At 37.0% G+C, this 27,217-nt stretch overlaps 1 protein-coding gene across 3 annotated transcripts in view; it reads right to left on the bottom strand.

The window, feature by feature from the left end:
- Nucleotides 1-27,217, bottom strand: part of Nalcn (sodium leak channel, non-selective) — a 302,398-nt gene that overhangs the window by 169,157 nt on the left and 106,024 nt on the right. For all 3 annotated transcript variants that reach the window (XM_029541616.1, XM_029541615.1, XM_021204107.2), the window contains exons 10-11: nucleotides 26,106-26,192; nucleotides 5,259-5,390 (exon numbers count right to left, since the gene is read on the bottom strand). In XM_029541616.1, coding sequence (XP_029397476.1) covers nucleotides 5,259-5,390; nucleotides 26,106-26,192 — 219 coding nt within the window. The remainder of the gene's footprint in view (nucleotides 1-5,258; nucleotides 5,391-26,105; nucleotides 26,193-27,217) is intronic.

Consider the following 27,217-nt stretch of genomic DNA (forward strand, 5'->3'; position numbering starts at 1 on the left):
AAACAATTTATTGTATAATATGTAGAAACCTAACAAAGAAAATGTCTTTCAAATCTCATGGCCTTTTGTGATATAGTGTGAAAGTTAAGGTTTCAGAACTCTTACATAATGCTGTTTCCTTAAATATAACACTGTTACACTCCCTGGCCTTCAACCGCTGTCATTATAGCTGTTTTGGGGGATTAAATAAGATAATGAATTTCTTTAAAGTGTTTAGCATACAACTGGCTTTCCAAAAAGTGGTAGCTATTGTTGTTGGTAATATTAATGTATTTGAATTTAGTATATGAGAATTCTCGTTGAGAAGCTCTCTGTTCCTATAGCCCATGCAACAGCTAGTCTGTTGTTTACTTTTGCAAAAAAAAAAAAAAAAAAAACTTTTATTAAAATCCAGCCATCTTAAGGTCATGTTCACTTTGCACAAAGGTAGTTGAGTTGAAGCACTGACAGATGAGTGGATGGCCTACAAAGCCTAGCCTGCCTATTTGGCACTTCAAGAAATTTGGTGATTCTTGGCTTAGACTAAAGGAAGTTTTTTTTTTTTTAATCTTTTATTCATTCATTTATTATTTTTTTTACACTCCAGATTTTATTCCTCCCTCCCCCTGTCCACCCTCTGACTGTTCCACATTGCATACCTCCTCCCCACCCCCCTAAGAAGTTATTTGTTAAAAAGTAGGTTTAGCTAAAATAATTTAGTCATACTCAAAACAAATCATTATGACTCACATATAACACATTTTATTCAAAAAGACATGACAGAATAATTTGAAGTTAAGTCCAAACATACTCTGAGTAACTTAAACACCCAAAGTCAGTCTATCTACTGCAACAGAGTTTGATTGCTGGTATTGTTCAATAATAAGTTGATGCTGTCTATAGACTATTTATGTAAATGAAATCCTATGTCTAGCTGATTTACTCTTTTATTTTTAGGATTTCAAAGAGTTGTTTACTGTGTCTATCTAGCTACTTGCCTTTTGGGAACAAAATAAAAGTAAAAGGGAGGCCCCAGGGGGCCCCGGGAGAAGTGGGGAAGGAAAAAGATACTGCTGAAGGGACCCTGATATTGTGGCCTCTTGTGAGGCTATGCCAGTGTCTGGCAAACACCGAAGTGAATGCTCACAGCCAGCTATTGGATGGAACACAGGGTCCCCAATGGAGGAGCTAGAGAAAGTACCCAAGGACCTGAAGGNGGCTGCAACCCTGTAGGTGGAACAACAATATGAACTAACNAGTACACCCTGAGCTTGTGTCTCTAGCTGCATATGTAGCAGAAGATGGCCTAATCGGCCATCACTGGGAAGAGAGGCCCTTTAATCTTGCAAACTTTATATGACCCAGCACCAGGGAAGGCCTGGGCCAAGTAGTGGGAGTGGGTGGGTAGGGGAGCAGGGGTGGGGGGAGGGGAGGGGGGGGGGGGGGGGGGAATAGGGAACTTTCGGGATAGCATTTGAAATGTAAATAAAGATAATAATAAAAAATAAATAAATAAAAAGAAAAGAAAATGAGTTTTGTGAAAAAAAAATGTATTCCAAATTTTTCTTGTTTTATTGATGTTGATGGCCCTGACGATTACCGATTGGGTAGTTTTCTAATTATCTCTTAATTTCAGGAGAGAGGAGAGAAGACAAGAGAAGGGCAAAGAGAAGAGGAGAGAAGAGAGAGAAGTGAGAGGACAAAGGAGTAAGAGTGAGAGTAAGAGAAGAGAGCAGTGGGGCTGAATACCCCTTTTATGGACTTCACTGTTGCTAGGTAACTGGGGAGGAGTTTAGCCTGAAGGTCAGAAGCTTGGGCCATTGCTTATGTGACCACTAACCATCTTCTCTTCTGGGGGCTGTTGGAGGTGGTACTTTAGGCAGGGGCCGGAGTTCCAGGACCCTGAGGGAACACCTACCATGTCATGAGGGTGAATTATGACATTGGGGTTCAGACCTCAGCTCTCGACTGGATATCAGCCTGCAATTCCCCACACTTACCTACTTTATTGAAAAACAACTTGCATGTAGAAAGGTGTATTTGTATAATGTATTAACTTGCTGAATTGGTTATAAATATGAGCTTATAAAATTGTCACCACCAGTGCCACGGACTACATGTCCAAACCCTCTCAAATCATCCTATTACTATCGCCTTTGTTCTTCATGGTAGTGTTAGATGCTGAATAACATTTCATACCCTATCTATGGTCTTAAAATTTCTACATGTTCAATGCATGTAGTTTGTCATGGGCACATATATATAGCAGAGTTACCTTCCTCAATACCAGGTTTATTTTTCTAAAACCAAGTCTGTGTTAATGGTTTGGAAAGGGCAACAAGTTAGAGGCATATAATACATATTTCAGGTTTTGCTATACCATCTTAGATCTGTGGTTGCTATTTTAATATTACAAATAAAACCATCAAAATTGACAAGGATTAATCACCTGTTGCCAGAATCTACCAGCACTTAAGCATCAATTAATGAACTTCACATTAATTTGATATTTTGTTGCAATTTTTTATAATACAGTAAAAAACCATCTAATGTTCAAGGGAGTTTCCTTATGTCAGTTCCCTGTGTATCCAGCATATATGGCCACTTCATTTGCTCTATAGGATAACGAGGAGGCCACAAAAGTGACATTCCTGCAAACTCTGACATCAGAACTCCTGCAGGAGACACTCTTCCTCTCCAAGAGAATGGTAAGACCCCATCGCTATGCTCATCTCTGAGTTTACTTGCTGAAATGTTGGTTATCATTCCTTAAAACCTCTGATGCAATTCTCTTGTGCAATTTGTAACCTCTCTTTTTACCTTCATGACACAGAGCCTACTAAGCATTGAGTGTCTCTATTTTAAACAATTGCTTCCACTTTATTAAATTCCATGTGCAGATTATACTTCCTGTACCTGTCTTTGCCTCCATTGTTTCTCTCCCAAGTATATTGCATAATATTTCCACTATACACTGCCCTTTATGAAAGAGGGAGCTCATGTTGCTATGCTCTCTGTACTATAATAAATTCATAAGGAGAAGATGTCCCATTCATCCTTCCTGGGAACTCCTTGATAGGATTCCATCAGGATAAACCAGCTTATGATTCATCCTCTCCAATCTCCACTCCTCTCAACATCAACCACTCAGGTACCTTGACTTTTCCCAAACCACACTGTCCTGTCTAAGTATTAGCAGTTCTCTTCATTATCCACATGAGACTCAGTGACTCTCAGACTATCATGGTTCCTTGAACTCTTGTCACAACTCCGTTCTTATGGTTAAACCACCAATCTCCACACAAAACCATAGGTTTTGTATTTCATTACCAAAATCATGGTGTAAGTGGAAACCTTGACTACTTCTTTCTGAACACAATTGTTAACTTTCTAACTCTCTCACTTCAATCTAACATGTGTTTTGACCACATAGAGATCCCAAGTCCTTCATTTTCCTTTCATTCTTCTCTATTTTCATCTATTTCCATAGGCTTTCATCTCCCCTCTGTTGTCAGTCACCTGTATTCCTCCATCCCCTTATCTTTCAGCCCTCCCACTTCAAATAAAGCCCTAAATCTGGGTCAGTTTGAATCCTGTCTTTCTCCATTCTTATGTTAGATCTAGGACAGTTGTTATCTTACATGTTTATATAATGTTAACATCATACACTGAAATTCTAATTAGATATTTAGCACAGCATTTGACATATCTTTAATAATTTTTATTATATTTGCCTTAATCTCCCCTATTTTTCTTAAGCCTTTCTTTTCATTGTGACGTTTACCTGATTGTACATCCATTTCTCACGACCTGGGAAAAGCATAAAGCAGTGAGGACCCCTTCCATCCACAATCTATCACTGTGTTAAAAATTTATTACAAAATTTCAGTCTGTGTTTTTGTTTATGCCTAGGTGTCTTTATATGTGTGCAAATTTGTGCAATGGCATGTGTGTGGATGCCAGAATATAACTCATATTGTTTATCTGTTTTTTCAACATGTGGATTGATAATTGAACTCAGGTTATTAGGTTTGGCTGGAAGTACTGTCAGCAACTGACATCTTGTCAGTTCATTTCTACTTAATGGCAATTCTTGTTAGGTTACCAGAAAATTTTATTGCATTTTAGTATTGATTTGAATATAATTTTCTCATGAGGCTCTCCATTCACTACTGTTGTTTATCATCTGTTTTCGTTGCTGCTTATAAGCATCACATAATCTGGAGCTGTTAGATCAATGCCGTGTCACAGCTATACCTAGACAGTGGAATTTGGGGATTAAAGGGATTATTTTTACAGGAAACAGAGTTCTACAAGGAGGGTAGGTTTTGTAAATGACTCCTAGAAGTTTCTTGACATCCACATAGATGTTTATATTCACTATATGAATGGCATGTCCTTTATCAGAAAAGTTTATGTGTGTATGAACTAAATTTTAATTAACCCAGTCCATTTTTAATGTTATGAGAGTTCTAAGAGAACTAAACTACAAAGCTAATTGCTTTATATGTAAAATACTTCTGTAATAAACATAATTGAAGTGTGGTTTTTCTGGTTTTGTTTCTTTTATTCGTATACAGGACTTTTTGAAGCGTAGTATCACTATATATATCTATCTTTTTATGCAATGAATGGGTTTCTATAAGCCAATACATTTTCCATAAATATACAGCCACTGAGTTATGAGATTTGTTTTCAGAATGTTTAAAAATAGTCTTTGAAAATGATTAAAAATATTCAGTTCAGTGAGATAACTCATTGGGAAAGCACTTGCACACAGCCTAATGACAGGTTAATTTGATGTTGTGGTGCATGTACAAATGTATAATGACCAAATCAGGGCAATTCACATAGCATCATTCTAACATTTTTCCTGGGCTTGGCATCTGTAGTCCAGGTGTGGAGCCGACTAGTTTATCTTTGAGCTTCTGAACCTGTGGTCACTTACAGGAGGAAGCAAGCTAACACATCATGAAAAGAGGGAGCGGGGAGAAAATGAGAGGTGGGTAGAATAAGACTGTTCTGGAGTAAGACCTAGAGAAAAAGGTTACCTTGGCAACGTGACCACTGCAGAGAAGGCTGCTGAGACTCACAGGGACAGGAAATGAGTCAAACAACACAATAACCAGAGGAATTGCTTGAGAGGCAGTTGTTAAGCTAATGTAGGAGGCAGTTGAGTAATTAATGCACTAGAGTTAATTTTCATGGTCATAAAAGGCCCTTGATGAGGCTCTCCCATATTGAGCACTGCTGCATATCCTCTCCAGTGAGGGACTTACCTCTGCAAGGTAGAATTCATCATACTGCCTTCTGAAGTTCTCTCCCTTGTAGTAATTGCTGGCAGCAACTATTACATCCACAGTCACCATGCTCAGGATAAACATGTGGAAAACCGATGACCGCATCATTTTCTGAGGAGGCAAAATGGATAGGTTAAACTCTCCCCAAAGACCTCACCATTAACCTCAATGTGCATGCTAGTGTTTTGAGGGACAACAGGTTTGATAATATGGTAGTGAAAAACAAGTGTTCCAAGACCACTGATCAATGTCTTTCCTGTCGAATCGTGGAACCAAAGGAATCCATTTCTTTCGGTGAGTTAAAGATGTTTAGAAAACTAGTTTCAGACACCTTCAGTTAAACATGGAAAATACATTTAATTTAACTTGAATATACTTCATCTTGGATATTAGGTTGTTTTGACCCTGAGTTCTGAGTATATGAAAAAAATAGTTTTCAAAATAACTATTTTGAAAACAGGCATGGGGTGAGAGTGAAAATGTTTTGGCAATGGTTATAAAGCTGGAAAGAGGGAGAAACAGATGATTTATTTTCTCTTATCGCATCCATAAATAATTGCTGAAAATAATCCCCTTGTGAATAAGAACTGTCAGTTGAGTATATTATGTGTCTGGAGCTGTTCTAGAGTTATTCATAGCTTAACTGAATTAAATTCCATCCTAGTCCTAGGTTGTTATTTTAATTTGATAGATAAGAAAACATACTATAAGAAATTAAATAATTTCCCCCACTGTCACACTAGTAGAGGCTGTATTTAGGATTAGGAATTAAATCTAGTCCAAGGCCCTTGCCTACATTGGAGTGGAGTTAACAAAGCATTGAAAACAACTATTATGATAGCTTCTATGAATTGAATGTTTATTATATGCTAAGTGAATTTATGCACATCTTACTCATGATGTGTCTGTTATACCACAGTTTTAAACAGTAAGGTATGTGATTTATCTTTTAAGTTCAGAGAGCTTAGATTATTTGTTTAAGACCACACAGAAAGAATACATCAGAACCAAGCATTGCTACCAAGTCTGTTTGAAGTCTATTCTCTGATTTTACTCAATTGTGAGGGAGAGATCACCTAAGTGAAGAAAATATAAGGTAAAGGCTTAGGACCTGAGAGAGCCAACTGCTCAGGAGTGATGCCACCACATGGTCTCTTTCCGCTTTGTTTTGTTTTTCTGTTTTGTAATTTTTTGTTTTTTTTGTGTGTGTGTGTGTGTGTGTGTGTGTGTTTTAAAGAAAAATTTATGATAGAATCATAGGTAGTAGAAAGTCAGTGAAGAAAGATAGAGGGAGAGAGATAATATAAATTTTAATGAAGCATGGAGATAGTAGCATGCCATTTGATTTAGATATGGAGATTAGATACATGGCATATAATTAAGTGCATAGCACAATATGGAGGCAGGTGGGGAGTGAGGTGTTAGAGAAAGCCCAGAGTACCAGAAAAAAAGCCTAGTTCAGCTCTGGCCCACACCCAAAAGCAAAATAGAAGAGACTAAAAAGAAGATTGCCTTTCTGAGTGAGAGCATTGAAAGGAATCATATTCTCTCTTGAGGTTTCTTTTCTTTCCCATACTTATGGATACATTGCATGGCACTGCTCTGTGATCCAACTGGCAAGCTCCTTAATACCTCAACTAAAACTACCTATAAAAAGCCCAGGCTGAGACTGGGATAAAGTGTACCTTAACTAGAGTCCACAGTATCGTCTTATCTCTTCTTTAACAGAATGAGGCAGAGCTAAGTTGTATGAGGTTGAGACTCCACCATTTCCTGGTGTGGTACCCATGAACAAGACACTTAAGCCCCTCTGTATCTCAGTTTTCTCCTCAGTAAAGTGGTCATGATGTGTCTGCTCCAAAGGATATTATCACTTCTAAGTGAGTCAACATCTATGGAGATGTGTTAATATACTGCAGGTGTTGTTACAAAGGCCTCTACTCCAAACAAATACCATTTCATGAACCAGATATGTGTCTGTCAGAAATGAGAAGTTAATCATACAAGGTCAAAAAATTAATGATATTGAACATCTGACTGAAGACAGAACCAAGGGCAGTAAATCAAAGTGATTAAAAACCTGAGCCAAGGGAAAAGCAGATTTCCCATGAGGCTTCATGTTGTCTTAGGGTTTGACACATTTTTTTCATTCTCTTTGACTTTATTTCATTGGTAGTACAAAAATCAAATCCCAGAACTGTCAATCAACCTGTTTGTATGGCTGTCAATTTACTTGCAGGAACCACTGACCTTCATAACACAGATAAGTAAATCAGTTGTCAAGTTTCAATTCTCATTAGAATCTGCATTGTTATTTCCTCTTTTTTTGCATTGTGAGAGTTAAATTCCACACCCATCACTCCCTTTCTATACTCTTTTCAACATAGTGTTCTATTAAAAACATGTCAACTGATTTACATTTTATTAGCATGACAGAAAACCCACAACTTTTTCTTTCTGTTTTCCTTCACTGTGGATTTAGGTCTTAAGTAATCTGTTATTACAGAAAGGTCCAAACAAAGCTTTCAGCCATGGCTGTCAAAAAACTTTGAAATTGGTTTTGTAACTGTCATAGCTTAGCTTTGGTGCTGTCATTATAATTAGACTATGTTTTTGTCTGAATGTCTACATATCTCTGTTGGTACAAAGTCATTAAAATAAGCACTTACAATGGAGTTTGATATGCTATAATCACCATGGCTTGGTTGACTTGCTCCAAAGTAACAACTTTCAAACATTAAATAAGAATGAAAGTGATAAATATATGTGTAGGAACTGAATTTAAATATTAAAACCAGAAACTCTGGATTTAATGTGAAAGCTGGTGACAGACGCCTCTGGAACTGAATTTATTCAGCCAACCAGTATTAGAAACTGGACATCAGCTTCTATGATGCAAAATGGCTGGTAACATCACATCTGAATTTATTCTTGTATTTATAGAAGCCTAAGTCTGTGCCTTCAATTTTCACTTTTGCAAATTAACATAAAGAAAATTGTTGAAGTTGAATAGGTGTCACAAAACATTAAGAGACTTGAGGTTTCCACAGTTTCATTACCTAACATTACTGAAGGCTCTACCTATCATCAATTTATCAAGAGATATACACACGACTTGTTCATGAACACACAAATACACAAATTTAAATGTAGGTATATACTGTTCTATAGTTATAATTTATATATGGAATATAAAAATTTCAGATGTATATTCAAGCTTTTTAAAGTTCCTTTATTTAAAATGTCATTCTAGTTCACTTTTATTTATTTATTTATTTATTTATTTATTTATTTATTTATTTATTTATTTTGGGGACAGAAGAAATGGTTTAGTGTTCAAAACTAATTGTTGATCTTCTAGATGATTCAAGTTTTATTTCCAGCATCCACATAAGGCAACTTCTTATAAGTCCAGCTTCAGGGGATCTGATACCCTTTTCTGGTCTCAGTGGGTACTTTTCACCACTCACACAGACACACATATACATACAGAAATAAAAATAAAATAAAAAAACCTCTTTAAAGGGTTTTTTAAAATTCAGACACTTCTGAATACATTTTAGTTTGCTCCAAAATCCACTTATCTGTGTAAATGGCATTTGAAATTACTGAGACATTAAAAGACTAAGACAGAATCTTTCCTAATATCTAAAATTCTCTGGAGATTTTCTACTCAAGGGGTCTCTAGAGCTGAATGGGTGAGCTGCACCCTTAGAGGTGTTTAGAAATGCAAGAACTCAGGCTGTTTCCTAGTCCCAAAGAATTCAAATCTGTACCTTTAACAAGCTACCTAGGTAGTTTCTTGTGTCATGTTCAAGTTTAAGAATTAGTGTTGTAGATAATCCTCATTGAATAAGTGGGTAAACTTGTTAACTTATAAAATTATCAGACACTTTAAACTTCATGATTCTAAAAGCCTACAGAGATTGAAGTGGAACCCAACAAAGACTGGCTGGATATCACTGTTACATTATGATCACTATACCCCCAAGTAGAATTCTTTCCCATACAACTCTAAGGCAAAGAACCAGTTAGACCAAAGGTTTTTCACCATGAGAGGGCTTTATAAGGCCATCATCACAGATTCATTAATAAAGGTATGGGATGAGGTAGTTTCAAGAGCTACAAAAAAGAGACAAGATTTGTTTATTTTCCAAAAACAATGCAGTCTTAGTAATGTTGCATCCCCCTCCCCAAATAAAAAACCTAATTTTGAATTTTTATCTATAGAACATGATAAATTTATGTCATTTTAAGTAACTAAGTTGTGGACATTTGTTACAATCATAAAAGGAAACAGTAGAGCACTATTTATGAATTGGATGGACAGACATCAGCTCAAAATATCTTCTAGAGAAATGATTGAACATACCTTCTCAGTACTATAGTAGGATGCTGTAAATACTGTTGCTTAAAATGTAAACAACATTACAGTAGTTATATCTTTCATCTTGCTTTGTGCTAGGAAGTGCTATATGAAAACAAGTGAGAAACAGGGGTGCAAAGGCCAAGAATAAGAAAGGTCAAGATTTTATTAGGTCGAGGCCTGATGATATAGCTTAGCGGTTGAATGCCTGTCTAGCATGCATAAGGCCTTGGTTCATGCCAAAAGAGAAGAGAGAGAGAAATGCTAGTTTTGAGTTCCACTGTCCAATGAAAGTCCTCAAGAGACTACAATGTGAAGCCACATTGAGACAAAGCTTCTTTTGCACTTAAAACAGAAGTGGATGCTCACAGTCATCCATTGGACGGAGCAAAGGGTCCCCAATGAACGAGCTAGAGAAAGTACCCAAGGAGCTGAAGGGGTTTGCAGCCCCATAAGAGAAACTTCAATGTGAACTAACCAGTACCCCCCAGAGCTCCTTGGGACTAAATCACCTATCAAAGAAAACATATGGTAAAACTTGTGGCTCTAGTTGCATATGTAGCAGAGGATAGCCTAGTCAGTCATCAATGGGAGAGGCCCTAGGTCCTGTGAAGGTTCTATGCCCCAGTATAGTGAAATACCAGGGCCAGGAATGGGAGTGGGTGGGTTGGGGAGCAGGGGGAGGGGGAAGGGGATAGGGGATTTTTGGAGCAGAAACTAGGAAAAGGGATAACATTTAAAATGTAAATAAAGAAAATATCAAATAAAAAAAAACAATGTTAACAACAAAAATTATCAAGGTAAGTGTCAATCTGTACTTGAGTGCTTGGTCTGTGCCAACCTTCATTTTAAGCACTCTGTACATGGATGTAATGACACTATTTGGTCTCCGATGGTTGGTTTTTATGTCTTCTCCCTTCATTAGGAAGAAACAGACTTCTTAGAAAGGATGAGTAGTGTTCCAAGCACATCAAGTTGGAAAGCATTCTCAAATATTCTGGGAACAAAGCAGGTACTTCACTGCCTTCTCTTGAGTGGTCAAGAAGACCTTGACATGGCTTTAGATGCTAAAATGAACGCGAGCCAGATTCCTTGCTGAGGATATTGTCTGACAATAGAAGGCAGAAGTACACAGAGCCTATGTTTAAAAAACTTCTATTCAGAAGGATGTAAGATCATCATGATATAATAAAATGTTAGTTTGAAAACTGCTTGAGCTCTGTGCCTGATTTGACCTCTCAGTAACATTTTCTCTTCTAGGAAGAGAATTGCAATAGTTACATCTTTGATTGAAACATGGATATAAACAAGATATTTTAATGCCTTGTCTAGTCTAGTAAACATCTTGAATACTGTATTGAAAAACTATGGATGGAAAACTGTGGAAGGGTTTAAAAATAGAGATACGGTTAGTTACTGTGAAGGAAGGTAAAAGAAATAAAACATGAGAAAGTAATTCAAAGAAATAAAAAAATCACAAGACATACTATGAAGATTCATAGATTTCTAAAATGTCTAAATTGATTTTGTTTTGGTAGTTTATATATAAGTACTTTGTTTGGAACTGCTTCTATTAATTTTTTCAGTAATATTTTTCTATGAAATAGTGACTTTGAGGGTCTTATGTTTCTGTAGATAAAATGTCCTAAGTAAGACACTTGTGGCTTAGACTTCACAATGCAGATAAATTATATTAATGAACATCAGAACTCAGAAGTTGAATCTTTCATTTGCTTCTTGAGTGAACAAAATACTCATCTTGCCTCACATTGCATCGTTTGGGTACTAAAATTTGAATTTGAATTTGAATCCAAAATAAATAATTTAGATAACAATGCATTTATGAGGTAAAATTTTCAGAAATCAGCTTGCACGTGATCTACATGGAATGAGAACATAACCATAAGCATCTGTACAAATATAAACTTTACTTTCATAAGTGTTTTGTACTAATTGAGAAGACATCTGTATGTTCATGCTTCTATAATTGATATACAAATTATTCTATACAATTAACATAGTTTTGTTAGATAGGTAATGTGCTTATATTAATACTGAAAATAGAACAGTAGATGTCCTTCTAAATTGTGTCTTTCTCAATAACCCATCATTAGAGAGGCAGAATAGAATTCCATACAAGGGCACTAAGAATCTGTGATGCTTTGGACACCCTACAACCTGCCATGCCTTAAGATTTGCTTGCTTTTTTCTATGGGAAAGAAAGATAAGTGAGAAGAGTCTCATAAGACCCTTTAATTTCTTGTCCAGTATCAGTGAACTTTCCATTGTTATGCCATTAAATCACATATTGGTACTCATGCTATTATCATCAATATATTTCTATCACCAGCTCTTAACACTACAAGTTAGATTTTAAAATGAAAAAAATCATGTCTGCTGGGTTGGAAAAGGTCGATAAGCTCAGTTGAGTGTTATTTTCAGCTAGTGATTTTAATGTTTCTTTTAGTCTGTGTGCAAAGGTGTAATGCCCTCTCACTAAACCCCACCCATGGGTTCACTTGCCAGTATCTTCTACAGCAACTCTTGATCCAGTCATGTGACTTCTTTTGGTTAGTTTATACTAACAGTAGTGAGTACAGACTTGGGAAATACTTGTGTGCTAGGATTTACTCTTGCCGTTCTAGGATGCCTAAGCAAACACATTGGCATGCTGACCTAGCTATGGACCCTAATATCCTCTTCACTTTACTTTCAGCCAGCCAAACCCAGAGAATTGATTTGAGCTGAGTGGCTGAGGACAGATCCCCAAGATACCAGCTGAGGTTTGGCATGAACTGGTAGGACTTTTCTGGCCAATCAAAGATTCACAGGTTAAAAAAAAATAGTATCTTTATAAATCAGCATAGCTTAAATCAATTATCTTCATTTGGTTGCTAACCAACCAGCAGTCAAGGCCTTCTACTTAGTCCAAGGATCATTAGTCTACTATGGGGACTTGAAAATTAATGATTTGATCATGCATGTTGAGGCTTGGGGAAAGGGAAGAACATTTATGGACATCTTAAAAATATTCAGCCAAGGCAGGACATACATATAGCCCATTGTCCTATTCACAGACTCATCATGAATCACAATATAACAGCATTCATATCAATATGGTGCTTTACTCAACACTAGAGACCCACAAAAGTTATTTCTGGCACTGAGAGAGACTAATAAAGACCACAGTCATCTGCATATATTGGCAAAAGTAAAGGACACCTAAAATAGACTGTTTCCTGAAATTTACTCAGCAAAATCATTTGTCCTGAATTGATTTAAGCCATGGTGTGTATTGGTTACAAAGGCTTTAATTTAGGACAGCGTGTGCTTTCCAGAACACAATGCCATAATGGACATTCACACTTTGAACCACGTTACTTAACAGTGCTTAATACTTTACTGTTCTCTCACATTTTGTGGCCACACATTTATAGATTAGTGGGAGAAAGGAGAAGTAAATGAAGATCTGTACCAAATCCTTCCAATTAACGCAACTATAATTTAAGGATTAAAAACTCAGTGTCCCTACATGACTTAATTATTGACATTTGAAAAAAATCAGAAAGGAGAACGTAATCTCTTGGCTTGTAAGCAATGTTGTATTGGCCTTGTTTAAATTCTAGCTGCAGATAATAATAAAGATTAGAACATTAGATTTTCACAAGATTCTTCTCTCATGCTAGAAAAAGAGTAATGGAAGAAAGATATTCAAACACTATTATTCAGTTCCTCTTCCCAAGTTTTCCTCTAAGCAATTAATTTAGTTCTGATACAAGAAATAGGGCATGCCATTTATGCCTGTGTATCTGTACATAAGTCTACATGCTAATTAGCTGTATTTAGTCACTCAAGTGGACATGTGTCAAGGCAATATATTTTTTAATCTATAAACTGGAAAAGTCAAACAAATGGATTTAGAAACAAGGACAAAGAAATAGACTTCCAAAGCCTGGTGTTGGAGGGAGTAGAATATAGTACTGAGCCCAGAGACTGAGCCAGTTGACCAAGGTAGGGGGCGGTGTGCAGGAACTGACTTCCTAGAAGTGTGTTAAGATTCTCAAGTAGTGAACAAGGCTGTGTATGTGCCAAGGACAAGAACAGTCCTTTTTCCAGGTTGAATGGCCAACTATCTTCCACAGCCTATATTGGGAATTTGAGGAGCATCCATCTCAGTACTTACATCTAAAAGGATAGTATTATCCCTGTTTGTCAGAGATGGAAACTGGGGAATGCCAGGGTGGGGAAGTAGGAGTGGGGGAGAGGGTGGGCAAGCACCCTCATTAGAAGCAAGGGGAGGGAGGATGAGGTAGGGGGGTTCCAGAGGGGAAACAGGGAAAGGAGATAACATTTGAAATGTAAATAAATAAAATATCCAATAAAATAAATTGGAAAAAAATTAAAAAAAAAAAAAAAACTTTGGAAAGAAGTCCCAGTGGGCCATGGCTCCATTAGCTAGATCTTTCTGTCTTCTCACAGTGGCCTAAAGGATGGAAGAGAATAGTTGGTAAAATAAACTTAACTTCTAACAGGCCTATCAATTCTTAAAATGATTATCAGTCGTGGAAAGGTTCATTTAGAAGACAGACATTCTAAGAACCATCTAGGATGTCACTCCACCATTTAAAATATACATATTACACTGTTCACCTTCTTACTATCTTCACCTTCAATGGAAATTTTCTTAAAAACCATTAAAACACTACAGTAATAATCTTGTCATAATTTGACCTATTTATGGAAAAAGCTTTTTCCCTCTCTTCTTTGTAAGAGGAATGACAGCGGATGCTACCAGAGAGAAATTGAGCAGGAACACTCCATGTCTCATACATGCCTTCATTTTCCTGTCAGATATTCTTTATGATAATAGACCACTGGGTATGCATGTGTTGCAAGAGAGTGCCAAGAATGCAGCCACATCTGTCAAATTGTCAAAGATGAAAACTCCTACCTGAGAGGCAGGGGGATGGCTTGTCACAGCAGCAGCTGACAAATGACTTTCCCATTTATTCTAATTCTATTCATCATGCATTAGAGTGACCCCTTCACACAGATGTTGTTCATATGAAAAAAACCCAGTACTTATATAGCTACCTAATGGTGGGTTTGATGCTAAAAGAGTCTATTATAACTTTTAAATTTTCTGAGACCCACACTTAAGCACACATTCAAGAAACTTTCTAAATGGTTTCATAATAATGTGTGAGAATCTTGCCTCACAGCCAAAACATCATCAGAGTACACAGTGTACATTCATGCATCTAGTATCTACACTGGATTTGTCTTCATATTTGATATTTTTTATTGTTTCATATTTATAAACAAGTGACTCGTACTTTAGAATTATAAGGGATTTGTAAAAAATCATTTAGAATAATTAGCCAATAACTGGGCAAGTGAAATGTTAGCAATTTGAAAATTGCTTATAAATCTGCAGAAATTTATAAATGGCTAACGTTTGAAAAGATTGCTGCATTTAACAACTGCCATCAGAAGGATGGAAATTTATGAATGTTACTGTTTATGTATGATATCATTGGCCTGTTTGCCTCATTGTGCAGGTCCCCTGAGTGCCATATTCTAGCACCTCCACCTAGACAGGTCTTGTATATCTTTCACCAGAGTCTAGCCAGAAGAGTTCTCCTAATCTGTTAACCCACACACATCTTCCTCAGTCCCCAAGATTATCCCAGGTTCCATATCCAGTGTTTCTACCTCATCTAGCTACCCTTAGTTACACTGGTCCCAACCAACAGACTTCAGCCAAGACATTGTCTGCCCACTCACAGATACATCATGTGCCACATTTAACCTCTTGACACAACCAAGAACTGTACATCTTTACCCTAGATCCTAGCTCAGTAAATCCAAATGATCTTCCCTCCATATAATATGCTCAACCCTCAGATCTACCCGGGGTTGGGACATGATGAACATCATGCATGATAGCCCAAGACCCTCTGTCTAATTGACCTCATTCCACTTAAGTTATACCCAACATTTAGGCCCAACACAGCCTGAAAATTCTGTGTTCTGCCACAGCCTGCTCTGTTGATTCAGATACAGAGCTAACAAAAGGAGAACACATGCCCAGATATCATTGGAGAAAAATATGCAATTAATATTAAAGTTTGAAGCAGTATCTTCCACAACTCCCAAAGCTAACCAGTCCTACAGAACTTTTATTCAATGAAAATTACCTTACTAAATCCTGTGACACAAAATTTAAAAGAATAAATCATAAACTTTCTTAAAGAATTCAATGAACTGAAAGAATACACAAAGAAACAACCCAATGAACTTAAAGCGAATGAATTTTTTTATTATTATTTTCTTTATTTACATTTCAAATGCTATCCCGAAAGTTCCCTATACCTCACCCCCACCCCTGCTCCCCTACCCACCCACTCCCATACTTGGGCCAGGCCTTCCCTTGTGCTGGGTCATATAAAGTTTGCAAGACCAAGGGGCCTCTCTTCCCAGTGATGGCCGATTAGGCCATCTTCTGCTACATATGCAGCTAGAGACTCGAGCTCAGGGGGTACTGGTTAGTTCATATTGTTGTTGCACCTACAGGGTTGCGGCCCCCTTCAGTTCCTTGGGTACTTTCTCTAGCTCCTCCATTGGGGGCCCTGTGTTCCATCCAATAGCTGGCTGTGAGCATCAACTTTGGTGTTTGCCAGGCACTGGCATAGCCTCACAAGAGGCCGCTATATCAGAGTCCCTTCAGCAGAATCTTGCTGGCATGAGCATTAGTATCTAGGTTTGGTGGCTGATGATGGGATGGATTCCCAGATGGGGTAGTCTCTGGATAGTCCATCCTTTCATCTTAGCTCTAAATTTTGTCTCTGTACCTATATCCTTTCATGAATATTTTGTTCCTTATTCTAAGGAGGAATTAAGTATCCACACAATGGTCATCCTTCTTGGTTTTCTTCCGTTTTGCATAATGTATCTTGGGTATTCTAAGTTTCTGGGCTAATATCCGCTTATCAGTGAATGCATATCTAGTGACTTCTTTTGTGATTGGGTTACCTCACTATAGGAACACTCCTCCATTGCTGGTGGGATTGNAAGCTTGTACAACCACTCTGGAAATCAGTCTGGCGGTTCCTCAGAAAATTGGACATAACACTACCAGAGGACCCAACCATACCTCTTCTGGGCATATACCCAGAAGATCTTCCAACTGGTAATAAGGACACATGNTCCACTATGTTCATAGCAGCTTTATTTATAATAGCCAGAAGCTGGAAAGAACCCAGATGTCCCTCAATAGAGGAATGGATACAGAAACTGTGGTACATTTACACAATGGAGTACTACTCAGCTATTAAAAACAATGAATTTATGAAATTCTTGGGCAAATGTATCTGTGATGTATCAGGAGAAAGCGAATGAATTTAAAGAGAGATGTCCAAGAGAATAAAATTACAAATTTCCTGTTGACCCTGATATAGCGGCCTCTTGTGAGGCTATGCCAGTGCCTGGCAAACACAGAAGTGGATGCTCACAGTCAGCTATTAGATGGAACACAGGGCCCCCAATGGAGGAACTAGAGAAAGTACCCAAGGAGCTGAAGGGGGCTGCAACCCTGTAGGTGGAACAACAATATGAACTAACCAGTACCCCCTGAGCTCGTGTCTCTAGCTGCATATGTAGCAGAAGATGGCCTAATCGGCCATCACTGGGAAGAGAGGCCCCTTGTTCTTGCAACGTTTATATGACCCAGAACAGGGGAAGGCCAGGGCCAAGAAGTGGGAGTGGGTGGGTAGGGGAGCAGGGGCGGGGGGGGTATAGGGAATGTTCGGGATAACATTTGAAATGTAAATAAAGAAAATTATAATAATAAAAATAAAAATTAAAAAAACAAATTTCCTGATGGAAATTATGAACACAAACCAGGATTTTAAAATGAAATTCACTAAAATGATAGAAATATAAAAAAGAACTCAAGAAAAAAATTAAGATGGAATTGAATAATTCAGTAAATGAACTTGCCAACTTAAGGGAAGCCTTGAAAGGAGAATGAGGCATAGTGGTCATAAAAAAATTAGGCCCAGGCAAGGTAGTACACACCTTTAATCATAGGAGACTGAAGCCAGCAGATCTCTGAGTTCAAGGTCAGCCTGGGACAAAGCAAGTTCCAAGTCCAGGTTTGGTGGTATACACCTTTAATCTGGGCCACACCTTCTCCTGGAGATCTACATAAGGACTTTGGAAGAAGGAAGACTCACTCTTCTTCAACTGCTTGAACTTCCTTGCCAACACATCTGTTGGAAACTACTTCTACTGAAGACCAGCTTATTCCACTAGCTTTGTGTGACTGAGAAACTTCTAGATTCTTGGACTTCCCATCCAGAGCTGCCAATGTTGGGTTCATTGGACTACAAACTGGAAGCCATTACAATAAATTCCCTTAATATATACATATCCCATAAGCTCTGTGACTCTAGAGAACCCTGACAAATATAACATGTTTCAAGCTGAAGAGATGAATAAACAGCCCAGAGACTGTAGGAAGACTAAAAAGCTGTAATTACTGAAACACAAAGTACCATCCTTCTCCTCCTCCTTCTCATCATCATCATTATCAACAACAAGAACAACACAAACACACTCATAAACACACACACACACACACACAGAGAGAGAGAGAGAGAGAGAGAAACACCAGAACCAACAACACAATGATTTCATCTAACACATATCTTTCATAATAACTTTAAATATTACCAGTATCAATTCTCCAATCTAAGGACACGGGCTTTTTGAATGGATCAGGAGAGAAATTCCATTCAACTATTATCTATAAGAAACTTATTTTAGTTTGAAAGATTGGCACTGTCTTAGAATAAAAGGAAGAACAAAAGCACTCCATCCAAATGGAACCAGAAAACAACAGATATCACTATCATAATATTTGACAAAATAGACTCAAACTAAAACTAATCAGATATAAAGAGGAACACTCCAGGCTAATGAAGGAACAGTTAACCAAGAAGACATTGCTATCATAGGCATATATGCACCAAACTTGGGTGTACTCCATTTTATAAAAAGCGTACTACTAGAATTAAAGACAGATTAGCATTATCCTATTAATAATTGGTGATTTCAATAGTTCTATTTCTCTAATAGAGAAGTCATCTGAACAAAACGAAGTAGAGAAACATCAGAATTAGATGATATCATATGTCAATTAGACTTAACAGATATCTACAGAACATTCTATCCAAACATATTCTCAGCAGTCTATGGAAGTTTTTCTAAAACAGGCCACATCTTGGGACAGAATGCAAATATTAACAAATTCAGAAATATTGAAATAACTGCATCTATCATAACTCACCGTAATGCAATAAGATAGAATAGACAGTGAACATATCTCTAGTAAGAATACAAATTCAGGTAGATTAAAATCCATTACTGAGTGATAGATGGGTCAAAGGAGAAATCAAGAAAGAAATAAAAAAATCTGGAATTAAATGAAAACATAACATTCTGAAAACCCTGGGACACAGTAAAAGCAGTCCTGTGGTGAAATTTATAGCTCTAAGTTCTTACATTAAAAATAAACATGAGTAAATGACTTAATGATCTAACTCAAAATATTGAGAAACAAACAAAAACAAAACAAAATCAAGAGCAAACCAAACCAAGTAGTTAGCAAGAAATAATAAAAATCAATAAAGAAATTAATAAAATAGAAAAAAGAAAAACACAAAGAATAATTGAACCTAAGAGCCAGATCTCTGAGAAGATAAACAAGATGTACAAGGTGTTTTAAGAAGATAAATAGATTTGACACAACAACAACAACAACAACAACAACAAAAAAATAGAAATGACCCAAATTAACAGAATCTGAAATTAACAGGGAAACATTACAACAGACACCAAAGACATTCAGGATATTATAAAGGATTTGAACATCTACAGACTTGAAAATCAGTGTCAACAACCTGTCCTGTACCAAACCCCTACTGACACTAAAAGGTTATTCTAATTGTGTTTTGTTTAAGTGGAGCAGCTGGGTCTACTTCAATTACCATGACCAAATTCTTGAACTCAATGTCTCTCACATTTTGTGACCTATTCTGAAATTACATTTCCTCTCAGTTAACCTTTATTTTGCAAGTTTTCTGGTGATTTTTCTTCTGAGAACTTGTATGGGAGGTCACCAGGCCCAGCATCATAGTCAGCCACTGTGGGTAATTTGCAAGAACTAGAATGAAGCTATAGTTATTGGGTAAGAGAATGACACAGAAAGAAAAGAAAAATCATGTGGCTCAGAAAAGATAGGTACAGAATGCACAGTGACCTGAAATGCCAGACTGTACCTGCAATAGGTACACTCTTTTGAACATTGCAACACAACAATTTTCAACCAAAACACAAATGTTCATATAATTTTCTCAGACTGTAAGGTAGGAATAGGAGGTGAATGTTAGAAGCAGTTTTAGCTCAAAGAGAAGAGAACCCAGTTGCGAGGGTTGGTGTACCCAGACCCTTAGACTGTTGCCCTTTCTTCAGCCTTCCTGCTCTTATACTTCAAAGTGGAGGCTGGGAGGGAAACTAGCTGGAGACTAGTGTCAGGGAAGGGAAGACAGAAAGATAAGCCATTTCAGGCAGAGCAGTGGAGGTGCCACATGGGCTATAGAACTTTAATTCATTTATTCTTAATGTAAACGTGAATTTGCCAGGAATTAAGTATGTACTGGAACTAGACATGTTACTAAAATTTACATATGAAACAAATGGACCTGGAATCATTAATTTGAACAGTAAAAGTACTTTCCACTCAAAATGAACACAATTAACATTAAATTGTTAAAAAATGTCAACAAGTATAGTAGAGAAATTAAGAATCTCTAATCAGGCTAATAATACCGTTTATTATAATGCCCATCCTTCTGTTCTGAGTTTAGGACTTTATAATTTAATGGACAAGCAAATTTATTTTCATTTACTATAAAAACAGAAAAGACCATGCTAAGGTCATAAAACTAAATCTTTTCTCAGCATGCTGGCATATGATTCCCATTATACTTATTATGTCTGTGATTATGATTATAATTTGAGCCTCATAATGGCAAATCAATTTACATATTTTCTAATTGCAGACCAGAGGTGGCTAGTTTTCCTCCACTAATAACACCATAGAGGGTCTATTATTCAGTATAAGAATTGGATCACAGCATATCATAATTAATCAGAATAATTCTAAAACCAATAAATGCAAAGAGAAAGTAGGGAGACTAACAGAGTTCTACCATTTAATATAAGGTAGAGTAGATTAAGGCACATTAATTAATATTACTAAATTGTTCAATTATTTATAGTTGGTGGAAAAGATCATAATCCAAAAAGTCAGACAAGAACACAGAAAGCTAAAAGGTGGTGAAAATATAAATGTAGGAATTTAGCAAACTCAGAGAAATTAATACAAAAGAGTAAGGTATTATTTTAATATCCCCAAATTTTAGAAGGCTTGAGCCAGTCTCTATTATGCTTAGCTATGAATATAAAATTCTGAAAATATAAACTTATGGATGTGCTATTTTGTAAAATATTTTTAATTTATGAATTATGTGTTATAATATGATTTCTGCAATCTAAAATAACATTATTCTCATGTATTTTAATGGACTTTCCAAACAAGAGCCAACAAGACATACAAAATACAAAAATCCATCTCAGAATAACACATTAACAATTTGGATGGTAGCCTTTGCTTCTATGAAGAACAGGTTCATTTCTCAGTGTGTTCTGTGAGCACGGGGTGCTCATAGAATGTCTCCCTTTAAGTTCTTGAGTATAAGTTTGATAAGCCTACCTAGCTGGCTAGAGATTTATTTATTATCTTACCATTGAGTTAAAGAGAAATGTCTTTTAATGCTTTATGAAATGCAAATGTATGGGCCTGTGGTAATCAACACTTTTAGTTCTAGCCTGTGGGGGGAAAAATGAAGGATTGAGAAACGAAGGCAAATCAGAGTCTCTGTGTTGATTAATGTTATTTAACATTTCTCCAACAAGGTAAAACTCCATAACAGTAGAGGACACACTAACCATGATCACTACAAAAAGCTATGTCCTTCACTGTAATATCTGCTTCCATGTTGATTAAATGAGAGGACATGAATGGAGAAGCAACAAAGCATTTGAAGGTCTGAAAGTGTGGCTTGTGAAATCCTACTCTATTTGTTTTCACGAGTCTCTCTTCCAGGAACCAGAAATTGACCCAATTATGGCAATAACAACCACTCTGATAAAAGAGTTTTCCTTCTATGTTCATGTCACTATGCTCTAAACCAAGCAGTGCTTTGGTATTATGTGTCAAGAAAATACTTCCTGAAAGCAGCCTCGTTTTAGATAAGTTTGTATGGTTTTGTGGGCATGTCTCCTCCGAAGCATGAAGACAGAGCTGTTACAGGACATGACTATCTTCTTTTTCAGAATTCCTTCACCTCCTTCTGTATGCAAAATAATATGATTGCATTTACAAGTAATATGGTAGGATTGACATAGTTGAAAGGAACCTAGACCAAATCTGCCTGAATGGTCAAGTTTGAGTGAAATGCTTGAATGACTGTAATTAACCTGAGATTGCAATTTTGAAATTGTTGAAATAAATTAGAAAAAAATGAGGAACCAATGACATCCTAGAGGTGGCAGAGTTCCCTTTTTAATCCAGGGACTCCTGGCCTTTGTCATTAGAATAGAATGATTTCTTTTAATAAGATCCAAAGTTTCACATATTTTACATGTCCATTCACATATTCTACTCCTATAATACAGCAAGACCTAGAAACATGGCTTGCTTTCCATCTGGCCACCCTTGACTACATCAGAGTTTACTTTTATCAAAGTTATAGCAGACAATAACAACAACAACAAAAGGAATAGAACCATATGGAGACAAGTAATGGGGGTTTCTAACTTACTATATTTAAACAAAGAGGAATTCATTACAAAAGAGATGTTGAGTTGAGCTCTGGTGAATAGTGAGTGAGAAATATTATGTGAAGAGACAGAGACACTGTGAGAGACAAATGTGCAAATAATAAGACCTCAAGAAACAGGAGACTGTGAGACTCAACCCAGTGTTGATCTCCAAATAATAAGAGCTCAAATACAGGAGGCTTTGAGAACCTACCCAGTGTTGATCTACAATTAATAAGTGATCAGGATCAGGCGAGAGGGCCATGAATGAAAATCTGTGGCTGCCAGGGTGGGTGGGGAATCTCTAGGAAGTGCCAGAGACCCAGGATAAGAGAACACTCCCAGGAGTCAATGCTAGTGAAGTTAGCCTGAGATGCATAGTAGAGAGATATGGAACCTGAAGAGGCCACCTCCTATAGTCACGTAGGACTCCCAATGGGGGAATAAGGATACCAACCCACCCACAAAACTTTCAACCTAAAATTTGTCCTGTCTTCAAGAAATGCAGTGACAAAGATGGACCAGAGACTGAGGGAATAGTCAACCAGTAACAGTTCAACTTGAGACCCATTTCATGGGCAAGAACCAAATCCGCAGTTCTATTTGTGATAATCTGTTATGCTTACAGTCAAGAACCTAGCATAACTGGCCTCTGAAAGGCTCACCCAGCAGCTGACCAAAGCAGATACAGAGACCTACAGGCAAACATTAGAGGGAGCTTGGGAATCTTGTGATAGAATTGGGGGAAAGTTTGAGTGACCTGGAGGGGATAAGGACTCCACAAGAAGACCAACAAAGTCAACTAACTTGGATCCATGGAGTTGCTAGAGGCTGAACCTCCAACCAAAAAGCATACATGGACTGACTGACCTAGGATCCCCTCACATATGTAGCCTCTGTTTAGCTTGCTTTTTATGCAGGTCCTCTAACAACTGGAGTGGGGTCTGTTACTGACTCTGCTGTCTTTCTGTGACTCTGCTGTCTTTCTGTGGATCCTTTTACCCTAACTGGACTGCCCTGTCTGGCCTCAGTGGGAGATGTACCTAACCCTGTAGAGACTTGATGTGCCCAGGTTGTGGCAATACCCAGGAGGGTGGCACACTCTTAGAAAGAATCAGAGGGACTCTGTGAGGAAGGAACCAGGAAGGGGGGGCATCTATTGGGATTTAAAACAAACAAATTAAGTTTAAAAAAGAAGAGATCAAATACAGAAGGTTGGGGAAATCCACAGTGTTGATCTGCAAGTGATAAGAGCGCAAGTACAAGAGGCTGCCAAAAGTCCACTCTGTTGATCTCCAGGGAAGGAGTGAGGAACAGACATGCGGTAAAGTTAACTCCATTTTTTTAAAAAATCTTTTTTTCTGAATTAATTCTTTATAATGGGAGCACATTCACATTTAAAAGTAAAAAGAGGTGCATGTGCCTCTGCTTGTCCTTGGTATTGAGGTGCATGTGCCTCTGCTTGTCCTTGGTATTGAGGTTATTATAGTCTATAAGAGTGAGGGGGTGGTTCAGGTTAAATGGTTTCCAGTTTTCCACCTCATTCATCATGGTGAATGTGTGGTAGTGTGTGCTGTTCTTTTAATGATTGACAGTTAATTTGTGAAAATATGGAAATACATTTACTATGGATATTTACCTCCTTTCCTCTCCCAGTTTTTAATTCCTACCTCTAATGAATTCTAGCTCCTTTTAAGAAGCTCAATTTAAGGACAACCAATTGGTGACAGAACCTCTTCCATACTAAATTGCCTGCTCTTCATTCCCTAGTTCCTAACTCACTTTTGCAAAGCTCTTCTAGTATATTGCTATACTAATGATCTGTGTTTAATGCTGTCACATATATCTCTCAGATGCCACATCTAGGCACTTCTAGCCTAGCTCTTATCTCACTACAACAGTGTCACAGCATTAAATCTTGCTCAGACTTTACTCATGCTTACATTGTCACTCATCCTTTCCATTCTCACGAGAGTGACTTGTCATCTCCTAATTACAGACTTCAACTTTTTCTTTTTTGAAACAAGGTTTCTTTGGGTAGCCCCAGTGGAATTTATTCTATGCCCTTGAAATCAGAGAAACCCCTGCTTCTGCCTCCCAAGGGCTAAGATTCAAGGCACGTACCACCACCACCCAGCTCAGAATTCAACCCTATTACATCAATTAATAAGCATGTAATTAATGGTTTTTGAGTCTTTTATGTCTCTTATTTGGTATTCTATTAGCTTATTTTCATAACAAGTCTTTGATCCTTTAGTATTTTTCAGTGTGCTAAAACACTACTGCAAGAAGTGGTGACAGTGGTAGTAGAAGTAGCTGCTATAGTTGTTTATTAATGATGCTGGTACAGTCCAAATAGTTCATAAGAAAACCACAAAACAATATTTAATATCTCCTTTGATCATATGGGAATAATTAACTTTTATTATTTAAATGATAGAATCAAGTAAATATGCAACATAGTGAAAAGGCAGCTTACAAAATAAGAGAAGATATTTGCACACTTTATATCAGAAAAGAGATAATTTCTTAAATATAAATTGTAAACATTCAAGATAGTTATACATCTGAAGAACCTCCATAAGAGGCAAAGAAACCTGAGTGAGTCTAAAAGTTTCATAAGTAGTGACCCCAGGCCCCATCTTTTAATCACTTGCATGTCATCAGGACTCTCAGGTACTCGGCCACCTACTAGCCCGTGCTTACTTTTGGAGTTCTTTATTAAGAACACACCTGGACATCACCTTGCTCTAGAGATGAACACATAGAACAACAGATCTTGTGTTAATACATTTCCTTCCCAGATACACACAGAGATATTGCACAACCCTAAATAATTCAGATCTCTTAGAAAATATTTTCACAAGGACAAACATGGCAACAAAACTATTCATTGATTTTATACTGTTTAAATGCTATTGCTTTTGTGCCTTCATTCATGAAGTTTATCAAACCTCTACTTGATTACTAGGTTTGATCAACTTGACACAAGCTATGGTCATCTTGGAAGATGGAACCTCACCTGAGAAATGCTTCCATCAGATTGACCAATAGACAAATCTTTGGTTGCATTTTCTTGTTTAATAATTTTTGTGGCAGGGACCCAGGCCTCGGTAGGTGGTGCCATCCCAGGGTATGTGGTCTTGGATGATTTAAGTAAACATATTGAATGAGACATAGACAGCAAGGCAATAAGCTGCATTTTCCCATGTTTCCTGCCTCCAAGTTCCTGCCTTGACTTAACTCAATAGAATGCAACCTTGATATGTAAGTCAAATAGCTACTTTCCTGCCCAGATTTCTTTTGGTCAGCAACAGAAAACAAAGTAGGAAACCTTCTATATGTCTAAATGAATATTAACTAGGTCCTTAATACAAAAAAGAATAAACCATGTCTCTAACTTCTCAATAAATCTGGGCAAATTTAGAGCTTGGAGCCTATGAATTTCTTCCTATAAAATTAAAGTCAAAGATTCATGATGGATGATTTTTAAAAATGGTATTCTGCTGTACCTGTAGGCAGGCTGGGGCACGTCCCTGGGGCTTGTTGACATCCACAGCTACCAGCTGCCAACCACCAGCGGCATCTTCATGGAACATCTTTAAGAAAGAGATGAGTCAGAGATGTTGAACATGGAACAGTGAGAACTAGTTCTGTCTGTAGCTTTCTATGTGTTTAAATATTACTGAAAATCTGTCTTATTAAAGAAGTATATATTTGGATTATGAATCACTTCAGCTATATTCATTTTAATACTGAAATGAAAAACAAGTGAATAATACTACTCTCATGAGCAATGATAATAGCTTGCATTTATTGAACACTTGTTATATTTGTCATGGAATTTCTGCATTATATAGATTTTGCCTATATAATCTTTTAGATACTCTTCTATGCAGGAAAAGTACTTAACTCTCTTAGTTGATTATGTTCATTATTATTTTTATCTCTGCAAGGAGATGTATTTATAATTCTTTTTTTTTGTATTTAGAATTCTTAAGCATTATGTCTCTCTGTTGAATATATTTAAGAAGATATTTCAGTGTGTAAAGTAGAAAACATTCCCATGTCAAATAATATCAGGGATTGACCTTCAGTTTGGGGGATGAAACTGGTGATATTTAAATGGTATGAAACTAAGAGAGGATATTTAACTGACTTTCTGCAATTATTTTAACTATGCCACATTACAAAGGGAACATCTCATTTATATTGCCTTAGAGGGCTTAAATGAGATAAAATTCAAGATGTTATTGGTCTAACTGAAATCCACTCATTCAGGTGTCTGTGAGATAACATTATGGAATAGTCCACTATAACTTAATGTCTCATCCAGCAACATTATATTCAACTGGAAGATATATCCAATTTTTCCTGTTCCTCAGGAATCATGTAGTGTGTGTATGCCTGTGTGTTTGTGTGTCTGTGTTGGTTTTAATGGGATAAAGTAGAATTAAAGTTTTTAAAAATAAAGATATTAACCATAATAATTTACTGTTTTGTTACAGCCCAAACTTTCGTTTTTTGTATACATAAGAATTTACATTGCCAATCCCCATCAAAATTCCAACCCAATTCTTCACAGAGTTAGAAAGGGCGATTTTCAAATTCATCTGGAATAATA

The sequence above is a fragment of the Mus pahari genome, chromosome 8 (genome assembly GCF_900095145.1).
Source record: "Mus pahari chromosome 8, PAHARI_EIJ_v1.1, whole genome shotgun sequence".
NCBI classification, from domain to species: domain Eukaryota; kingdom Metazoa; phylum Chordata; class Mammalia; order Rodentia; family Muridae; genus Mus; species Mus pahari.